Source organism: Annulohypoxylon maeteangense (genome assembly GCF_022496945.1).
Source record: "Annulohypoxylon maeteangense strain CBS 123835 unplaced genomic scaffold GGS22scaffold_5, whole genome shotgun sequence".
Classification (NCBI taxonomy): Eukaryota; Fungi; Ascomycota; class Sordariomycetes; order Xylariales; family Hypoxylaceae; genus Annulohypoxylon; species Annulohypoxylon maeteangense.
In genome coordinates, this window is record NW_025953252.1 from 458,958 (window position 1) to 476,282 (window position 17,325).

General features: G+C 46.8%; 5 protein-coding genes across 5 annotated transcripts; 3 read left to right on the top strand and 2 right to left on the bottom strand.

Moving 5' to 3' along the window:
• Window positions 1–9,098: 9,098 nt before the first annotated feature.
• GGS22DRAFT_115437 (uncharacterized protein) lies at window positions 9,099–12,393 on the top strand. Its single transcript, XM_047958082.1, has 2 exons — window positions 9,099–10,256; window positions 10,315–12,393. Exons 1-2 carry the CDS (start codon window positions 9,811–9,813, stop codon window positions 11,867–11,869), a joined length of 2,001 nt encoding a protein of 666 aa, XP_047820420.1. The 5' UTR covers window positions 9,099–9,810; the 3' UTR covers window positions 11,870–12,393.
• GGS22DRAFT_115404 (MFS transporter-like protein) lies at window positions 12,394–14,806 on the bottom strand. Its single transcript, XM_047958081.1, has one exon. The coding sequence runs from the start codon at window positions 14,388–14,390 to the stop codon at window positions 12,918–12,920; it is 1,473 nt and encodes a 490-aa protein (XP_047820421.1). The 5' UTR covers window positions 14,391–14,806; the 3' UTR covers window positions 12,394–12,917.
• On the top strand, window positions 14,339–14,800 carry GGS22DRAFT_158200 (uncharacterized protein). The gene has a single exon (XM_047960601.1). The coding sequence runs from the start codon at window positions 14,439–14,441 to the stop codon at window positions 14,661–14,663; it is 225 nt and encodes a 74-aa protein (XP_047820422.1). The 5' UTR covers window positions 14,339–14,438; the 3' UTR covers window positions 14,664–14,800.
• GGS22DRAFT_158202 (Mss4-like protein) lies at window positions 14,752–15,778 on the bottom strand (the record flags this gene model as incomplete). Its single annotated transcript, XM_047960602.1, has 1 exon — window positions 14,752–15,778. A coding segment is annotated over exon 1 (451 nt), but the record flags the coding sequence as incomplete, so codon positions are not given.
• On the top strand, window positions 15,763–17,311 carry GGS22DRAFT_158203 (carbohydrate esterase family 4 protein). Its single transcript, XM_047960603.1, has 4 exons — window positions 15,763–16,482; window positions 16,529–16,601; window positions 16,666–17,033; window positions 17,090–17,311. Exons 1-4 carry the CDS (start codon window positions 16,236–16,238, stop codon window positions 17,161–17,163), a joined length of 762 nt encoding a protein of 253 aa, XP_047820424.1. The 5' UTR covers window positions 15,763–16,235; the 3' UTR covers window positions 17,164–17,311.
• Window positions 17,312–17,325: the final 14 nt, after the last annotated feature.

The window sequence follows — 17,325 nt, forward strand, 5'->3', positions numbered from 1 at the left end:
AGGTAGTTGGAAATTTTTACTTTAACTTTTACCATTCACTAAGCGCAGTTAGATCTGACATGGACTTTGACCATCAGTTGCACAACCTAGGTTGCCACATTCATAACCGTATTGGGGGTGAACTTCTCCTTCTCCATTGTCATGTTTATGTGCCTGGTAGCTCTCTATCATGTCCGACACACTAATCAGGAAAGTGCGTAAGTAGAGAGCAGGAACTCCTCTAATAAATTCATTAAGAAGCCACATACCACATACATTCGATATATCGAAACTTCTTCTTTAACATGATCAAATTCGTAGCTACCGAATCTTTTCTAACTACGGAGAATTTGAAAATAATAATTTCATAACATGAATAGAGCTCAGGAAGTTGTATTTGTCATAGATGTTTACCTTAGTACTTAAAGATACTAACGTAACACACAACAATTCGTCGCCAAACAACTTGCATGCCTCGATTGTTTTTCGACGGTATAATCTCGATGAAGTCCATCTGGTAATTAATGAATAAATTTGACAGCCTCACAGAACTAAATTATAAACTAACAAGGTTGGCAAGTACCTAGGTAACTACTGTTATAAGTCGCCGGGTCACAAACCGGATGCCAACACACAACTCCCAATAGGTAACCAAGTTGTAGGAGAGCGTACGATTATCTTTCCATGACTGCCTTCTCTTGCTCATGTAGATCATCATAAGTCAGCCAAGGGTATTTATAGCCCTGGTATTGAGGAGTTTATCTTTAAGCAGCTTGGATACCTATCAGGAATTGGAACCTCAAGGTTGGCGTACCCCGAACACAATAATGATGGGGTTTCTATAGCTCTACCTAGGCAATAATTACGAGGGTATCTAAATATTCAAATATATTGCCCTTGATGCACGTTGATGCAGAGAAGAGGAAATGTCTCATTTGGGACTTCATTAGCCATTCTCAGTCTCACTCTGTTAGGTTTACTACTACAGAAAAAGGCTTGGAATGGCTGAATGGAGATAGGAAAGCATCGATAATGTTTATATTGTCTTTAAACCATAAAAACAATATCAGAAAAGTTAGCAATGTGGTACATAAGCTTAGGGCTAGGGTTCAAGGCGACACGGTCCTCAAAATTTGGCAATGGGTGCTGACCGAAGGCCCTAGAATAGTAAGATTGCATTGGTGGGATGAGTTCGTAAAGTCGTCGCTGGGATAATTCCATAATCCGTAATCGACCTACCTAGATAGATTACGAATTATGGAATCGTTCAACCTAATCGGTCTTTCTAGGGCGACTTGACTCCTCGAAGACTATGTATGTCAGCCTCTCGAGTACCGCTGAGATACCCGTATTTCAACCCTCGAAAACATACACAGTAACTATTCTCTTCGGGGAAATGCATAGAAAGAATAATAGATTTATCTTCTACAGTAAAAAATGGAAGTCTTGCCCAGGGTCTTTTCTCAGTGATGAAAAATGTGTTATGGGCGAGCCTCGGCTTACTTAGAAATAGGGGCAACGATAAACTGGTAGATAAACTGGTATGCCTAGGTATCATTACCTCCATCTAGATAACGGCCATGCAGAAGGGAATTGAAGTTTCAAAACTGACATTTACCTAGGTAGGTAGGTACCTACCTAGGTAAGGAGTCTTTCCTATAACAGAACCTTACCTAGGTAGAGACTTATATAGGTAGGTAGAGAAGTTCGATAATGATGTTTTGGAACCTTAACCGATATTCATAAGAATGAGCGCTGCTGAATTCGAGCTATTATCTTCATTTTCAGGCCAGTGAAAAGCTTCTCCAGAACTGGAAGAGATGCTTTTTCTCGTGTTCTTATCCTCTCAGAGTATCACACACAGATCCAACACAGTTTATACAGGTGAAGATAAACATCTACTTTGACAGAAGGAAGACAAAGTCTGCCGGATGCCTACAAGCCACTTCTCATTTAAAAATTGCTAAGTAGGTAGGTAGGTAGGTATATCATCGATTGATCTCTACGGTTGTCTGACTTTCCCTTATGATTGGCATGAAGGTTGAGTTGTTTGGTCTTCCACAAGTCATCAAGCATCAAACCATACGAATACTATTACGGTCTCAATTTCCTAAGGAGGCCAACCGGCAGGTGTTTCTGTTATATCAATATTACGGGTAAGGCTTTCAATATTTAATTCAAATACATTAAAAATAAGACTATAGATCGCAGTTTTTGCATATAAATCATCCCTATCTAGAAGCCAAAGTTACACGATACCCTCATCTCTGCCCAATTTGACGTCTTCCACCGGCGACCCCCATTGGCATGAGGTTAAAACGTCCGGAGAGGCGCCGGCCGTAACCACAGGTGTCGTATCTGAAACCCGGCCGCGAGACTATATTTAATTACGAGGTAACCCATCCGACGGGCCATCGGTACCCTAAACCTACATTCACTTTACCTTGGGCAATCTGATCTCTAATCACATGCAACGTAGGACAGCTTATGTACCTAATATGTATGTATGTACGTATGTACGTAGGGGCCATCCCCAACCCGCGCCGTGCCGCTCCGTTCCGGGTTTGCTTCGCGGCACATCTCGACCCTAAGACTCGGCCGAAACGAACCGACTATCGCTTGAACGGAAAGGTGGAAAACATAGATACCTAGATGAAAGAAAAAAAGCAAAAAGTTATGAGAGACGGGATAAGACGAACGCTGATAGGCATTGGGCACGTAGCATCGATCGCATTGGTCGCCGATCAGGATGCAGAACCCAGCACTTGCATGCCGACCACGCTACATACCGTGCTACCCACGCCATACATACCTACATACATACTTACATATCTACTGACTTACCTAGTACCTATATCGACGAGGGGATGGGGTGATTGGCGGGCGAATATAATGCCAATCGATGGGCTAGATCGCACAACAGTAATCTGCGTAGATAGAGGGGAAATTCCAGCTTGTCTTTTTTATCGAGGCCCTTTTTTCGGTGTGTAGAGGAGATCGATAGGTCCAGCGATACAATACCAAGACCTCCCTAGTGCTGTGCGCGCGGGGGTTCCGCATAGTTGCTGGCGTGAGGCATGAGTAAGGATCGAGTAGGTAGCAGATGGGGTAAACAGAAGCAAGCAGGGCGAACCGTCATAATGTACGAAGTATGGATGTTGGAACATGTTAGACAGGACTACTGCAATAGTTGATTGAGGGGCTCGATAGAGTTGGGCGATGGGGAGCCACAGCAGCTTTGGGACGCTCGCGCGGGCTTGCTGCTAACGTCCAAGCGTCCAAGAGTCAGGCACACGTCGGGCGTAGTGCGGATCTCGGGACGAGCAGGATGAGGTTGCAATGGTGCAATGGCCAAAACTGCGAAAAAGTAAAAAAGGGGAACAAGGCACAATGATGATGGTTACTTTGAGTCATCTGCCCAAGTGGCGGTCAGGAAAGGTGAATGAGGAGAGGAAAATAGAAAAGTATATAAAAATTAGAAAATTACTATTACCTGGCTTGACAGAGTATTGCTTAACCTTAACTCTATTATAGTAGTAAGACGTAAGGTTTCTTAGGCTCGAGCGCGACATGAATCGACATGTGGGAGGAGTGGAGCAAATGATTTTTGGAATATTGGAATTCTGAGTTCCTGGCTAGTGAAGTCGTGTCGTGTTAATTGTTGGAAAAAAGATACTAATAAGAATTAAATGAAATAAAATAAAATAAATGGATCTACGATAAGAACAACGATAAGGAGGGGTTCGGCGTGGTGGAGAGACGGGAGTGGGAAGTGGGAACCTGGAATCAAGCTCCCGGTGATAACCGCCTCGGATAAAGTAAGAGGAGAATACGATGAATAAATAGGAAGACGAAAGTACATAAGTACCTGGTTAAGAATCTGGATATGGCTGGTACTTAGATACCTGCCGACGTACTGTGCCTTGCATCCTGCAGGTTGATTTTATTAGAAATAGTAGCATAAGACTGTCACGACCTAATGGTATGGTATCCTACATATTGTATTATACATACATCCGTAATATGGGATAAGGTTGTGAGCATGTGGTTGACGAACTCGTACCTAGGTAGGTATGTACGTACCCGATGTATTGTACGGAGTACATACCATACATAGTACCTTCACCTAGGCTCTAGCTCTGCTTACCGGATATTCCCATGCTTCCCAATGCTCTTCCCTGTCTTCCAAGGCTGTCCTTATGGATGGTTCGAATATCCTGTCCCTGTGGTTCAAGGAACGACCCGAATCGCCGGGGCGTTACATACATAATATAGAATGTACCTAGGCATGTAAATGGCTGGCTGGTCGATCCAGGAATAGCTTGGATTCCCCAAAGTCAATCTTGACATCCTCTTAGTCGAGGTAAGCAAGTTTCGTATTGTGGCGTTACGACTCTCCTATCCATAATTCCACATTTACCACACTCACCACATCTTGAACTCTGGCTACTTAGCCTCGTTACTATCGATGAGTATGTATTTGTTGAGCCGTCTCGATGCTAGCGCGCCAACCTACACGTAAAGTCGTCGTAAACCACGTTTCATCTCAGCCCTGTACCTTGGCAGGATCTCTCGGATCGATGGGATTGTTCGCCAGGTACAGACGAAGCAAGTACTGTACATGAATGCTGACTGCTTACGCACGACTAAGGTAACCGGCGATAACGGCCTGGACTTGGGTCTGAGAAGTCATCTGATATGTATAGAGCCCTGCTTGAGTTAATTTTGCATGCTGCAAATACCCCAACACGGCAATCGCCTTAGGCAGAATCCGGGAAGTAATCTGCAGATGTACAATACCTAGAGATAATTAACAGCATGTAATATAGCTCGCTGTTCAATCGATATTAGCAATATGACGCCACTTGCATTCATCACCGACTATCTCGTCTCCTGGTAGGGCGTATCGATAAGCGATAGTGTTGCGTCAGATCAGGCGGGGGAGGGGAAGAAGAGGGGAAGACCTCGACTAGCAGCACTAGCAGCACTAGGAGGTTTAAGAGACAGGGGGGATAAGGGACAGGGCAGCAGGGGAAGGTCGGATTCGACAGATCTGGCCGCCGCTTTTGCTTTTGCTTTTTTGTCACTTTCGCTGACGGTCTTCTCCTTTGGGTCGTTAAGGTCGTCGAGAGTTTTTATCGTCTTAGATATTGATTGCTCTTAGTACTCCGTAACACGTAGTCAGGCCTGTCTGACTAGAACGTGCTGATGTGTTGGTGGGTAAGGGTCTTAGACTACTAGACTTCTGTGTCTACTTCTGGAAAGCTTCATGGTGTCGTATACATGAAACCAAGAGACTCATATCGGGTGTAGTACCAACCGGTCTATTGCTCGGGCCGTGAGTGCAAGGTACTAGGCAGGCAGGTAGATAGGCAGGTAGACAGGCAGACAGGTAGGTACCAAGTATGATGGAATTCCCGTCTCTGCCAACAGCCACAGCCTCGGTGGATAGGTACGAACAGTGCTGGCTGGCCATTCGAAACGTATTGCAAGTCTTACAATAATAGGAGACAGGGCGGAATTTGGTGTGTTATGACTAATGCAGATAATACTACTGCATACGTGGTAGCTAGGCGGTGGATCATCAGGTACAAGAACCACGATAATGGATGATGGGGACACCGCACACACGTCGCACACATGTCCTGTGTTTTGTAGGGCAGGCGGTGAGGGTTTGATGGCATGTTCGCGTATCTGGCAATGAAAAAGCCACAAAATTGAAAGTTGGTCTAAAGTTTTCGATCAGTGCATTCAAAATGTGCTTGCATGTATGTAGCTGTGTATGTAGGTAGGCTGGCAGGTCAGGCAAGGGAGGGGGAAAAGGCTCCGAATGAAGCGAAAGGTGAGTGGAGAAAAAGCTGATGGAGGGTATCCAGATGCCAGATAGTGTGGTATGTGTGAGGTACCGTAGAAGAAGAGTGCTACGATTTACGTCGCAACAATCAGCTGGACGCTGCCCTGTGTATTCCCAAACGGCCTAGATGTGATGAACTGGCAGGAATGAGGCGAAACCAGTAAGAACTCCGGGACCCGAGGGGATCTTTACACGATGTCTCCGATGACACGATGGTCTTTGATAGGATGTGATCCTTCCTAGTGCCTCTGGTACCTATATAGGCAATACAGGCACGAGATAAGCTCTCGAACATCCAGCGAGTCAATACGCGCCCGTTGTTCGTCTGTTGGGATGATGGATAACCTCCCCGGCAATAAAAACTAAATGATAGACGTCGAATATAGTTACTGGAAAGACAGGCGTTGCGTCAGAGAGCCACCAATATGATGCAGATCATACCCGAATGGGGTTTAGTCAACAGCAGCCCTCTCCTCAGGGTTGCAGAGATCCGGTGGGTGAACAAGAGATCGTTTTAAGCAACTGATATAATTAAAAAATGCACATTCCCTCCATCGACTAAATTGCCCTTTAAAAATGAGGCCATCCGCCTCACCGATAGGTTTATCAACGGTGAAAAGATAAGTGTGATTAGGTATGGATCATGAGAAAAGGGGTAAGGGGCAAAGAGTAAAGGAATGGAGGGGCAAGGGAAAAGAAGAGGAAATTGAACATATACCTATTTCTTGGGTACCTGAATATCTAGTCAATATTCCAAAGGCTTGAGCGAATCTTTCGATAGTATTTAATACTTGCGATACTATATTCGCGCGGTTCTAGACAAGCTTACTTTCTTGGTAGTTTCGCAAAGAAAGCCAAGTTCGGGATTTCAGCTAGGCTTGTAAGAGGCTTTGTCTGATCATAGATTGTCGTAAAAATCGATTAGGTCCAGACATTTTCAGTATGTACCGAAGAGGAGCGCGCTTGTCCTAGGTCGTGCCTGGTGATAGTCCCAGGAGAACGGAGGACAGGATTTAAACGTATAAGTACCTAGGCAGCTAGGTAAGCAAGTCAGACATTTCGTGGCACAGCACGCACACGACCACGCCGCCACGAAGGTGACGAATATTCGGGACCTTCAGGGACAATAGAGGCCCTTTTTCCTTTTTCCATCTTGTCCCTTACGGCGGTAATGCTAATGCCGATGAAGTGCATGGAACTAGTGGGTATATTAGTCGAGATGGAGATTTTTAAATTCCTGTGCCTTGCTGTGCCTCGCGAGCTGAGGCGTCCGTGCTAGGACTCTTATATTACTAGTTGCTGCAACTAACAATACTAACATGTATGTTAGGCAACTTGAGTCGTGATCAATTATGTACCTAGATATGTATCATGTTTGTGATAGCGGATAGTTGTGGGGACCGGAGAGGTCGGGGGACGAAAGGTGCATTTGTTGTATGATGTTTATTAAGTCCTTAAGGGACGTTGAAGATTGGGAACGATGCGCAGTAAATGAGAAATTATCAAAGACTTTCAATTTTTGATCCCATGATTACTTCCTTCTCATCGTTACCCGAATCCGGGACCTGTTTCCCTGGAACACAAGGATACGCTAAAGATTGAACCAATCATGTCATGCTAATCATGCTGTTTTTTTATAGAATTAGTGAACCCCTGCCAGTTTGCTGTTGCCTCCCATGTCTAATTCTCAGGGCTGCTAGGGTACCTAGGTACTTTTTGTGAGCCTGTCCCTGCCCTGACTTCCCTAGTGCGATGGCGATGGGAAAGAACAGGTACATTGGTACATACGATTTCAGGGGTTATTACCTCTAGTACGCAGGGAAGTTGCCCAGGTGCCCTGTAGTTGCTTGTCCAGCCCCTCGCACCAACAGTAAAATAATAAGCTCGCTACGCAAAACCCCTCTATTCCTCTTTTTTTCTCTACTTTGCCCCTCTTCTTCATCCATTCATCCCACCATAAACCAAAGAAAAGAGAACTTCTAACTTACCAAGTTATGTTCCAAGGCTTAATTCTTTAATTCTTCGTAACCTGATATCTGTGCGGTGGGATTCCTCCACATACAAGTCCGTAACTCTTGACCTTCGACTTTTCAAAGAATAAAACACCTATTGTTTTCCTATCGTGTTCTTGTTCAGCGTTTTTTCTGTTCTCTTATTACTCCGTTGCTACCATTGGATTGTTACAATAGCTGGTGTTACCGTCGTCCGAATCATCTACCCCCTATGTTTAGCTGTATTTCCTAGTTCCAAAAGAGAAAAATAAGGAGGGGATATAGAGAGAGACATGACTACGAAACCGACACTACTATACAGCTAAATGATTATCTTTGCCGTTCGATGACCTCACTAGCGCGCCGTTCTTATCGACTAGATGGACATTCCAAGGTTCTTACGACTCTAACGAATGAAGCGTCGCGATAATAACCACATCAGGATATCCACTTCTGTACGTCTGTTCCTCTCTATCCACTTTACCAGGCACACACACACGCATCACTTCGTATAGCTCTTCATTCGTGCATATTTCCATACTGCCAAGCCTTCCCAAGTGTCAACTGTCCCTGTCAAAATAAAAGAGGTACGGCTTTACGGCTTATTATTTATTTTTTTTACAATTTTTTATTGTCGAGTAACAATTGTTACCAAGTATGTACCTACATACGGCTCCATCTGCATTTTATTGTACAACATGTTCTATTACACACACACTCGCACATGAGAAACTCATTCCTATACATATACCTATCCAATATTATACAGATACATACCACACACATACACACACACACCAGACACACTTCGACTAGGGATCCCCATCCATCTATCAACCCTATCAATCTAGCCTGTAAATCCATCGCAAGTCAGGATCATTGACAAGCCGAACCATCCCAACCTACCTTCCTTGCCTACCTTACCTACCTACCTACCTATCTCATCATCTTACTTCGTCGCCCCTCCAACATTAACACCTTTTTGTATTTTTCTCTTAATCCGCTTTGAATTTCGGATCCCTTGTCCTTTCTTCCTCGCCTCATACACATCCCTTCTTGCCACCTAACCATCATATTTTCTCACTTGCGCAATATTAGCATCAACTCTAAACAATTCAAAGCTACAGCAAAGTGATTCATTTCACTTCCTAAGGGATAGTTATAGGAAATACTATCAAAGTTATAGTTACTCGGTTGGCCCCTCGACTCGGCAGCCTGCATGGTTTTATTTTTTAATTCGACTCTCAATCGCTTTCAGCTTGATCGACCCCAACTCCCGCTTCTGGATCAAGCCTCCAAGGTGGTTGGTTAGTCCCTGGCCTAGACTGCTCGGACTCTCTCTTCTCACTCGCCGTTCGGGATGAATACGTCCTCGGTTGGAGCACGATAACTGGTTAACAAAAAAAAATCGATGTGAATATCATATCGTCTCTCTTGTTGATTGATGCTATTCATATTTGCATCTATCATAAACGGATTGTTTTGAATCCCCCTGTCGCCGCTTCTGTTTTAGTCGGTCGCAACATTCCAAGGGCGGACATTCGTCATTCCAAGCCAGGATCCATCCTATCTTACTTCCATCTGTCTCAGTTTCAGCCGCTGCCCGCTCAACCTGACTCGAACTCCCCACCGAGAATTCCCGGAACCTGAGCGCTCATATTCAGAGAACATCTCCGTTCCCATTTTCAGATCAATAACCACCGTTTGCTCTGCAACAAATAAATTCTACGAATGAATTATATCCATTTTTCATTACTGTCCCCCTTCTCCCTTCCTCTCGATTTCAATACCTTTCTTGCATCCGTGCTTCTTTGGTCTTTTTGACCGGTCGCAATTAACTCCCGACGTTTCCGCGTCGCCTATCACCAAGAGGCTTGCATTGCATTCTCAACCCTAAGAAAGTCGTTGTTTCAAAACAAATCCAAAATACAGACATATCTGCCATAATCGAAAATAGACGCCCCTATTTCTACGGGGAACAATACTATGGCAGCAACATTTCGGCCCGTCAACACACCGATGGCGATCGAAGTGAAGAAGGACGACGGTGCGGCGCGGTCGCCTACCACGCCTACCCCGACGAAGGCCACCTTCGGCCAGCGACCGCTACCGACATCGCCATTTCCGCAAGCCGTTTCAATTCCCGAGAGCATCGAAGAGAAGCAAACCCCGAAACAAGCCTCGAAACCGACGCCTAAGCGAGAAAATTCTCAACACTCGAAACGGTCGCGAGGAGACTCTGAAGACGTTGATATGGATGAATCAGATGGAGAAACTCACGGAGAAGATGGTGCAGGGTCAGATGATGAAAGTGTAAATGCAGATGGGACTAAATCAAATAAGAAAAAGAAGTCACAACGGTTTTACTGCACCGACTACCCACCTTGCAATTTGAGCTTCACGAGAAGCGAACATTTAGCAAGACACATTCGGTATTGCTTTGCGCTCCCTTTTACCCTGACAAATAAATATCGAGGCTAATGACCATAGGAAACATACCGGAGAGCGCCCATTCCAATGCCATTGTTCACGGCGATTTTCGCGGCTAGATAACTTACGACAACATGCGCAGACCGTGCATGTGAACGAGGATATCCCGATCGATTCGCTTGCCGCCACTGGCACGAGGTTCCAAAGACAGATCCGAACTGATCGAGTACGACAACCAGGAAGAGCTCGAGCCTCAACGGCAGGGAGCATGGGTACTCCAACTCGTGGACACGCCAAATCGCTTTCTACTTCGAGTATAAGCTCTGTTGGCTCCACCTTTAGCGCCCGAGAAGACGTGCGCAGACGTCCACCGCCCCTGGTGATGGCAGATCCGAGGTCGAGACTGTCTATTGATACGTATCACGGTCCTGAAAGCGCCTATTCGTATCGACCTCCGTCTCCGAGCGATTTCAGTACGCCAACCTCGGCAACCTTCTCAACTGGTCAGAATAGCCCTAGGTGGGGATCTGTAATGGCATCTCCAAGTTCATCTCACCAGCGTCCTCAGAGCATGTACAGCGGCCACAGAACCCCAGGCCGACGACTCAGTGTACCTTCTGGTGGAATACCGTTCCAGTCTCCTCAAGGCGCGACCTTAGGTCGTCCAATTTTTGGTCCAGGTTCGGTTAACACCTCAAACCCTGGCGCATTTTCTCCGACTAGTAGCCTACTAGGATCGCCTACGTCCTCCGTGTTTTCTTCTAGAAGAGAATCTACGTCACAGACAGAGGATTGGCGTCGTCGTACATGGCATCCCGATTCTACTAACTTCAACACTATTAGCAGCAGTCGCTTAAGCAACGTCGTAACTCCGTCCCAGTTCCAAAGTCCTCCTGCAGCTCCATTGCCTTTAGCTGTCCCATCACAGCAAAGCACAGCGCTTCGACTACCCGGCATAGAATCATTTGGCCCCCTCCCGCATCGCCCTGCGTCACCTCCCAGACGAAATCCTTCCCCAATGATTGTTGATTCTGAAGTTTCTCATCCACCGGCCTTGCTCCCTGCCGCCCACTCCGGTGATTCCGACGAGAGACGGAATACAGCTAATTGGGACATGGGATTACACCGAGGATTAACTCGACTGGATATCACGTCCAATAACCCACCACCACCAGACGCAGCGCGTACTTGGGCCCGAGAAGCGAGTCATGCCGTCGAGGTAGAGGCAGAGCGAGTTAGGATAAACCCCCCAACCGTACGGTTCAACGAGCCGATAATTATGGAAAGCAGACCACCGGTTGCAGCTAGCCTTCCCAGGGCGTATCATCAACATACTATGTCCGCGCCATTGGTCAACGCTGGAAGGGAAACAAAACGGCGAGGGTGGTATAACGGACCAGTGACGGTCCACGCTGAAGCACCCCCTGAGAAGATAGCTAGGGTAGATCGCATGATCCACCCAAATATCAACGAGTTCTCGGGTTTCCCTTCCAGAGAAAATGTCACAAACGCCCCGCCAAGAGAAGAAAATTCTGGCGAGCGAGACAATATGCTTCGGCTACAGGCACTAGTTGCAGTCGCAACGAGCGAGGGGAATGCAACAACGGCATACTAGTTGTCATAGGAACGAGCCCCATAAGATCACACCATTACATCATGTCGATAAAACTCTTATCCACGAAACATACCTACTACCTAGTACACATGGACCCTAACGGCTGCTGGGCACAGCGGATTTACGAGACTCACGATTTTCCTTGGACATCTTTCTAGAATCAAGCATTTGCATGATATACGATCGCTACTCGGCTTACGAATATACCATCTCATTTTTATCTACGCGGATTGCAATTGCATTTACTATTGGATTGGGTTATATAATGGTGGCACTAGTTGGCGTTATGGGAGGAGGATTCGTTCACAACTGAGGGAGGGAAGGCCTACCGTTTCCACTCGTTACGCGGCCGCAACCATCTCCGCCATTGCGTATGATGCGTTTCCTTCAAGAATCCTCTCGTTGTTCTTGTTTCGGAGAGGTTGGCCATCGTGGATTTACACAAGATATATGGGCTGCAGCGCTGATTTTTTTTTTTTTTTTCATTTCTTTTCTAATATTTTCTAGCTGATGACTGATGATATGACTGAGATACCCGTTCATTTTAAGATGAGGGTAATCGCAAGAATGGGAGGGAACTAATGTTGGTCTTTTGCATATCCTCTTTTACGTGGCGGCGAGCATGAAGCTTTTCTCAGGAAGTTTCGCAGTCCGCTGCTCCGCTGATTAGACAAGAGCAGAGACTTTTCCTTTTTTTGAAGAGCTGAGAAAGCTCAGAACACTTGCTGTGGGATTGATACCCCAATTTTCTATCGGATATTTAGGTCAGGTTTTTTCCTTCGTTATTATTCTAGTATATGCTTCCGAATATACTCGTGATTACGAAGATTCCCCGAGGTTGAGGACTGGTCAAATAGATAATCGCAGCTCTCGTTAACACTTGTTTGGCGATCTATCCATACTGCAGCATTGCGATGATGACTATTAGTGAATCGCATCATAGCGTCCAGAATAAGTCTAGGTGGAATTTTTATACCTATTTATTATGGATTGACATGACATGGTCATCTCATCTTCTAAAGTGTCACACATAGGAGATGGCAGTGGCCTAGTTTACCCGTCCTTTTCTCCAAAGCCGGAAATTCCCCTGGAGTTTCCCGCCAATGACAAAAAGTGAAGCTATGGCAGTAAGGCCTGATACAATAGCAAATACAAGGTTCATATTACCATAACCAATCCCATCGCGGAGGGCCCCGGCAACAACGGGACCGACTGTGAGACCGGCACAGAAAAATAACGAGTTGAAACCGTACAACTGAGCATAAGGACCGTTAGCACCGAATAAGCCTGGGTTGGCACGGTCGTATTCTTGCACTACATAGCTCGTCTCGACTACACTGGGGGACCCAATAACAGCTAAGCCTACGCCGTTGAGTGCCAGCAAAGCGCAGTACAAGACCACGTTACTCCCCCCCGAGAGCGGGTGATCGGAGGGCAGGCGCAGGAGGATGAGGGTAGGTACGAGATACCCGAAACCTAGAACGGAGGCGAACTTGGTGCCGTACTGGTCTACGGCCCACCCGGCTACAGGACCGAGGATTAGATACGGTATATCTAGGGCAATGAACAGGAGGCCGGCGTCCAGAGAGGCGAAACCGAAGAGCGACGATGCTTCGGTCGGGATCGTAGCGTCGAAGACGGCGAGGAGCGAGGCTTGTACGAAAGCTAGGCTAAAGCCGACTAGGAGACGCGGGTTTCGGAAGCAGAGGAGGATGGGGAGGGTGCGGGTGAGTCGGTTCGGAGGGCTATTGATTTTATAACGGGAATTTTCGTTCTTGTTCGGTAGTAACGCGTCATTTTCCGTAGGAGCTTCTTCATCGCGATCACCGGCATCATCTCCCCGCGGTCCGGCCCCCCTATCTTCATCCCCTCCATCGGACACCGCCAAGCTCGCATCATACTTCGCAGCCGTCTTCTTCTCCACGACCAACAACCGCATCACGAAATCCAATCCTAACACCCCGGCTGCCACGCCGAATACCCCCGAGTACCCGGTCTTCTCGTACAGCACGCCGCCGATCACAGGCGCCATCAGCTCGCCCACCGAGATAAAGCTGAACACGCTCCCAACTACCTTGCCCAAGTTCGCCGGACCCACCGTATCCATGATCATCGCCAGCCCAATCGTCCACACCACCGCCGCACTCACGCCCTGCAGCACGCGCGCCGCAAACAATACCCCAATACTCCTCCCAAACGCAAGCATCACCGTAGCCGCAAGCAGCGCAGCCAGTCCGCTTAGAAACGGCGCTTGTCGCGATGTAGTGCGGTCCGCGATCCAGCCGGCTGGTACGGAGGATAGGACGGAGGCCCCGGCGTACGCGGCTAGCAGGTTGGAGACGTAGGATTGGATCTCGGGTTCGGGGATCGAGAGGCGGTTGCGCAGCATGAATGGGAGAACGGGCACGATGAGTCCGTACAGGAAGAGGTCGGTGAAGAGACCGATGGCTACGGTGGCGATTATGAAGAGGGTGTTGGAGCGGTAGTGGAGGGCTAGGGGTGGGGGGTTTGTGGGGGGCATTTTTGGGGATTGGTGGTTATGTTGGTGAGGGAGAGGTGAGAGGGTTGTATGCGTGAGGTTTGGAGACGGGAGTTTTGGTGGTGGTGGTTTATGAGATTGTTCGTTGTAAAGTGTAAGGTGTGTGTCGAAGCTCTCCGATTGGTCGCTGGTGCTGGTTTGTTCCTGCAGATCGATGACCTCATAGGGGACGCTGTCGGACAGCTTTACTACAGCCACAGTGATTACGTGAGTGGCTCAGGTTACGCATTTAAGTCCGGAGTCCGTATTACTTAAGTCAATGAGGCGTCATTATGGGGTTTTTAACTGGTGATCGGGACAGTCGGGTTTTTACGAAGTAGATCGAGAGGTTCACCAGCCCCAACACAACCCCTATTTAAAAATTGCTTTCACAAGCCTTTTGTAAAACCAGCTCCTATTGTTATGAAGAGTTTCCTTTTCTTCGATATACGCTCAATTGTCTACATCATCCAGGGTGGCAAAGTTTCATACTGCTCTCCCCATTCTGCAGGAATTTTGATAACAGCTGAACGCACGTAGATATGCATGCCCCCATTCCAATTCAATCCTTCAATACACCCGCCCTTAATACTGACGGACGGTCGCGGTTTACCATCGGCATCTACAATGCGGTGAAACATGCGCGAACCACACTCTGAGCAAAAATAGCAATCCATGCTACGGCCTTTCTCAGTCTGTCGCGTGTAGCACTTCAGCTTGGCCGCGAGATCAGGCGCCAGGGGGAATAAGCCGTCCGCTGTGTAGATCGCGGACGTTCCAAATGCTGAAGAGGTTTGCTTCTGACACTCAGTACAGTGACAGTAATACAGCGTGATAGGCGTTGCTGTCGGGGTTGGAAATGATACAGTACCGCATTGGCACCGCACTGTCAGCGGCTTGGCGTCAGGCGCCATCATGAATGTCTCTTACGATACTGACGAAAACTCGACAAATATTATATCAAAGATCTAATGCAGCGATGTTATTATCAGGAATAGAATTAGTGCTTTTCTTCACGAAGAATTTGAGAAGTTGCGCAAAATGGAGGGGTTAGTTATCGTGGAATTATCATTCGCCCTGCTATCTTCAACGGTTCGAGCCTCGGCAGTTCCCTAGACGCTACTGACAACCCCTTTTTTTCCAATTCATTCAACAGATACCTACTTAGGTACCTACCTAGCTAGGACTTCACACTGAATTATAACAGAGTCGCAGACATAGAACGATAATCTACTGATTATCTAAGACAGCATCATTTCGGTGAGTCTCGATCCGTTATTTGTCCCCGCTGTAGGACGAATGGAGGACTTTAGTCTCTTTTCCAATCCTGCAGAAAAGTTTCGAAGCAGCTCTAATCAAGAAAGGGCATTCTGCAAATACATTCAACAGCCAAGTACTTCGTAAGCTAGGTTACTGGGTAGGTATTTATCCGTTCCAAATTTGGTGAAACCGAAGTTTAACGGCCGTTGCTAAAATAAGTCGATGGATTACTCTCGCGGCTAAATGCACTCTAGATCATATCGCATCAGGGGTCCTATTTAACCCTCAACGCCGAGCCGGGGTATTGGAACCCTAGATCTACATCACCTACTTTGTTCAATCATGGCCATGTTCTGATATATAATAATTCATGGGATATTGTCAGGGGTACCCCACAATACGTCTAAAAGTCGGCCTTGAGGCGAATTGTCACATTCTAACCTGATGATATGGGCGTGATCCGGAAAATCTCGTCGTATTCGTCTAGGAGACAAGAAATAAATATGAACATACTGTCTCGTAGAAATTCCGAGTTGTGACTGGAATTTCCTTGCCCCTTTCTTTTGAGGAGTCTGACCATTTGCCAAGATGTTGTTCGAGTCTGTAATCACTGCCTTCACATTTGCGCTCTGCGCTTCGGCGAGGGCTGTTCCCAATCCTGTCGAGATTTTCAAGAGGGCACACACCGCCGGTACCGTTATAAACAAGTGCTCCAAGCCTGGTGTCCTTGCACTGGCCTATGATGATGGCCCATATCAATACACCTCGTCACTTGTAGACACATTAGACAAGGCAGGAGTAAAGGGCACATTCTTCCTCACTGGAACTCTATATGGTACGAGAATCGCATCACGGGTATCAACAAGTGCTAACATGAATAGGATGTATCTATAATCAACAGGCCGCAGTCAAAAAGGCATATGAGTCTGGTCATCAAGTTGCCTCTCACACCTGGTATGGTTATCGACTCTAATTTTAAAAAGTAAAGATGCTAGAACATTCACTGATTTTCATGAAGGACACATCCCCATATGGGAAGCATGGGTGCCGCTCAGATTCAGAGTGAGATGGAGAAAGTCGAGCAGGCCTTCGTCAACATCTTCGGCAAGAAGCCACAATACGTGCGACCGCCGTATCTCGAGACTGGCGGTCAGTTCTTGACCGTCATGAAGCAAATGAACTACACTGTCATCACCGACGACGTAGACGCCGGCGACTGGAACAATCAATCTCCGCAGCAGAGCCAACAGAAGTTCCAGCAAGCCGGTGCGAGCGGTAACGGACATATCCCGCTGATGCACGAGACATACCAAGGCACAGTCACGACTCTTACGAATTGGCTCATTAACTGGGCGCAGACCAATAACTTGAAGATTGTCACAGTCGGTAAGCACTCCTAAGCAAATCTTGAGGCATAGGAGAATTGACTAATTCCGTGGCAGCTGAGTGTCTTGATGATGCAAATGGCGCTTATAAGGATGGGACATTCGAGGGTGATGGGAAGACGACCTGCTAAGGAATTTTAATTTTAGGCATTCCGTTGAAGGTCATGTCGATACTAGGTACCATCTATGATCGCTTGTATATAGCAAAATCCAAAATGGCCTCAAAAAGCGCTACGATTCAGCCCCATCCCCACTAGCAGCGAAGATGTTAAGCCGGTCTATTTTTCTAGTAC